Source organism: Mandrillus leucophaeus, unplaced genomic scaffold, assembly GCF_000951045.1.
Source record: "Mandrillus leucophaeus isolate KB7577 unplaced genomic scaffold, Mleu.le_1.0 Scaffold28, whole genome shotgun sequence".
In the NCBI taxonomy this organism is placed as follows: Eukaryota; Metazoa; Chordata; class Mammalia; order Primates; family Cercopithecidae; genus Mandrillus; species Mandrillus leucophaeus.
This window is the reverse complement of record NW_012102920.1, coordinates 2,494,062-2,496,691: the sequence shown is the minus strand read 5'-3', so window position 1 is coordinate 2,496,691 and position 2,630 is coordinate 2,494,062. Positions and strand designations below refer to the sequence as shown.

Below are 2,630 nucleotides of genomic sequence, written 5' to 3'. Positions count from 1 at the left end.
CCCGCCCCTGTATCCTGCATTCCTCCACCCACCCTCTATCCCTCACTCCTCCACCCTCCCACTGTATGCTCCATCCCTCCACTCCAGCACTGTATTCTCCATCCCTCCACCCCACCCTCAGCGTCTCTGCCCCTAAGGCAGCCCAGGAAATGGGAACTGAGACTCTGGTACCCACAGGGGCCCCAGTGGGCAAAGAGCGATCAATCCAGCTCCCTGAGCCGCTTCAGCCTGGGCGTCACTGCAGACCCCGTGCTCCTCCTCCTCCTCCTCAGGGCTGGGTCTCCAGGGAGTGGGGCCTTGGTTCCGAGAATCAGCCCTTAGAGGCTCCGTCTGTGGGGTCTGCGTCTTCACTGGGGAGGGTCACAGCCCATGGGCTGGCAGCCAGCCCAGCACCTACTTGTAAAAATTTTGTAATAAAAAGATTTTCCTAGAGACATGAAAGGAGAGTGTCTGTGGGGTGGGGCATCCTTGCTGTGGCCTGTGCCCCACCTTCCCGCTGTTCTGGCAGCACGGGCCTGCCCCTGGTCCTGAGGGTGGACACCAGCCCTCCCTACTGCTTTCTGCTCTGGAGCCAGGCCTGGGGCACTGGCTGCTCCCCTGCTGTGCCGTGGCAGCCTAGAGTAGCTGCAGGAATGGTTGGCCCGAGGGAGCAATCCTGGGACCTTGAGTCTTCTCTGGCCAGCAGAGTTCCCCAAAACCATCACATCCAGATCTGCGTTGGTGACCAAGGCCAGACTGGAGGTTGGGTCCTAGTACAGTGAGCCTGTACCACTCACTGGAGGGTAGGGGTCAGGGAGGTGGTGGAGAGCGGGTGGCAGCCAGCCAGGCGGCTTCCTAGGGGGCAGTCAGTGCTGGTAGAGAATGGAGGGAGGGCAGGTCCTCATCAGGAGGTGGCACAGGGGTGGGAGATGAGATCAGGACCAGGACCCAGAGGCAGGAATCTTGCACAGAACCTGGCTGTGGAGCCAGGCCATGCACTGTCACAGGGCATCTTGCCCTTCTCACCTGGGGCCCTTCTCACCTGGGACTGACTGTCCTACACTTCCAAGAGGCATCCTGCAGCCCCGGCCAGGCCCCGCAGCCCCTCCCCAAGCCAGTCTTCTCCAGGATGGGAAGGCCTGGTCTTGCCCACTCGTCTCCTCAACTTTCTGGGAAGTGAGCTTAGACGCTGTCTCTCTGTTCAGTGTCCTGGGAGGATGGTGGTTCTTATCCTGCTCCTCCTTCCCCCCTACACCTTTTTTTTTTTTTTTTTTTTTTTAGACAGAGTTTTTCCCAGGCTGGAGTGCAGTGGCCAGATCTCAGCTCACTGCAAGCTCCGCCTCCTGGGTTTGCGCCATTCTCCTGCCTCAGCCTCCTGAGTAGCTGGGACTACAGGCGCCCGCCACCTCGCCCGGCTAGTTTTTTTGTATTTTTTAGTAGACGGGGTTTCACCGTGTTAGCCAGGATGGTCTCGATCTCCTGACCTCGTGATCCACCCGTCTTGGCCTCCCAAAGTGCTGGGATTACAGGCTTGAGCCACCGCGCCCTGCCTTTTTTTTTTTTCAGTCATTTGATAAACCTGAGGGCAGCCAGCCCCAGCTTTGGAGTTCTGAGACTGGAAGGACCAAGGGGACATCCCGGGTTGGAGGTCTCACTCTTGTTCTCTGAATGACTAGTCGAGGGAGGTTTCTAGTGGGATGGGATGGGCGTGCTCTTGGAAGGCAATAGGTGAGGTGCAAGGGGGACATCAGAGATGCCCATTGTCAGCTGGGCACAGTGGCTCACGCCTGTAATCCCAGCACTTTGGGAGGCTGAGGCCGGCGTATCACCTGAGGTCAGCAGTTCAAGACCAGCTGAGCCAACACGGTGAAACCCCATCTCTACTAAAAATACAAAAATTAGCCCAGCGTGGTGGCACGCGCCTGTAATCCCAGCTACTCGGGAGGCAGAGGCACGAGAATCACTTGAACCCGGGAGGTGGAGGTTGCAGTGGGCCAAAATGGCACCACTGCACTCCAGCCTGGGCGACAGAAACTCTGTCTCAAAGGAAAAAAAAAAAAATGCCCGTTGTCCTGGGGGAGCTAAAGGGTTCACCTGGGGACCGTGAACACCTTGGACAGCTCCCAGCTGCAGTCCTCAGTGGCTCCGGGTCACTCTTGCCCCCTGGTGGCCTCACTGAGCGCGGCCGCCGGCTCCAGCCAAAGCTGCAGTCGGGGCCGGGGCCGTTCTGCGTTCCTGTATTTGCTTTTCCCGCGAGTGGGGGGGTGCCCCTGCCTCTGTGGGCACACCTGTGCCTCCCTGCGCACCTGCTCAGCTTGTGAGCACCTGTCTGCGTGAGCCCGGCGCTCCTGTGTCCCTGTGCGCTCGAGAGGCTAGGCCCATACAGGTCCTCTGCCCCATCGCGGGTGCGGGTGAGGGGCTGGGAGTCCTACCGGGAAGAGGCCAGAAGGGAGCGCATCCCGGAGACACCCACCCGCGGCCCAAACCCAGCCGGACTTCTGGGAACTGCACCGGCCCCGGAGGCCGCAGGTGCCGAGACACCCTGAGGCCGAGAGAGGTACAGAGCGGCCCGGAGAGGGGACCAGAACTGGAGCAGACGGAGGGGGTGCAGCCTGGAGCCGCCCTCCCTCCCCCGCAGGTGGAGCGCGCAG

General features: G+C 60.5%; 1 protein-coding gene across 1 annotated transcript in view; it reads left to right on the top strand.

The window, feature by feature from the left end:
* The window catches only part of ENTPD2 (ectonucleoside triphosphate diphosphohydrolase 2), an 8,454-nt gene that overhangs the window by 4,848 nt on the left and 976 nt on the right, over window positions 1-2,630 (top strand). The window contains exon 9 of the mRNA XM_011985174.1: window positions 2,294-2,390. Within this exon, the coding sequence (XP_011840564.1) occupies window positions 2,294-2,390 (97 nt within the window). The remainder of the gene's footprint in view (window positions 1-2,293; window positions 2,391-2,630) is intronic.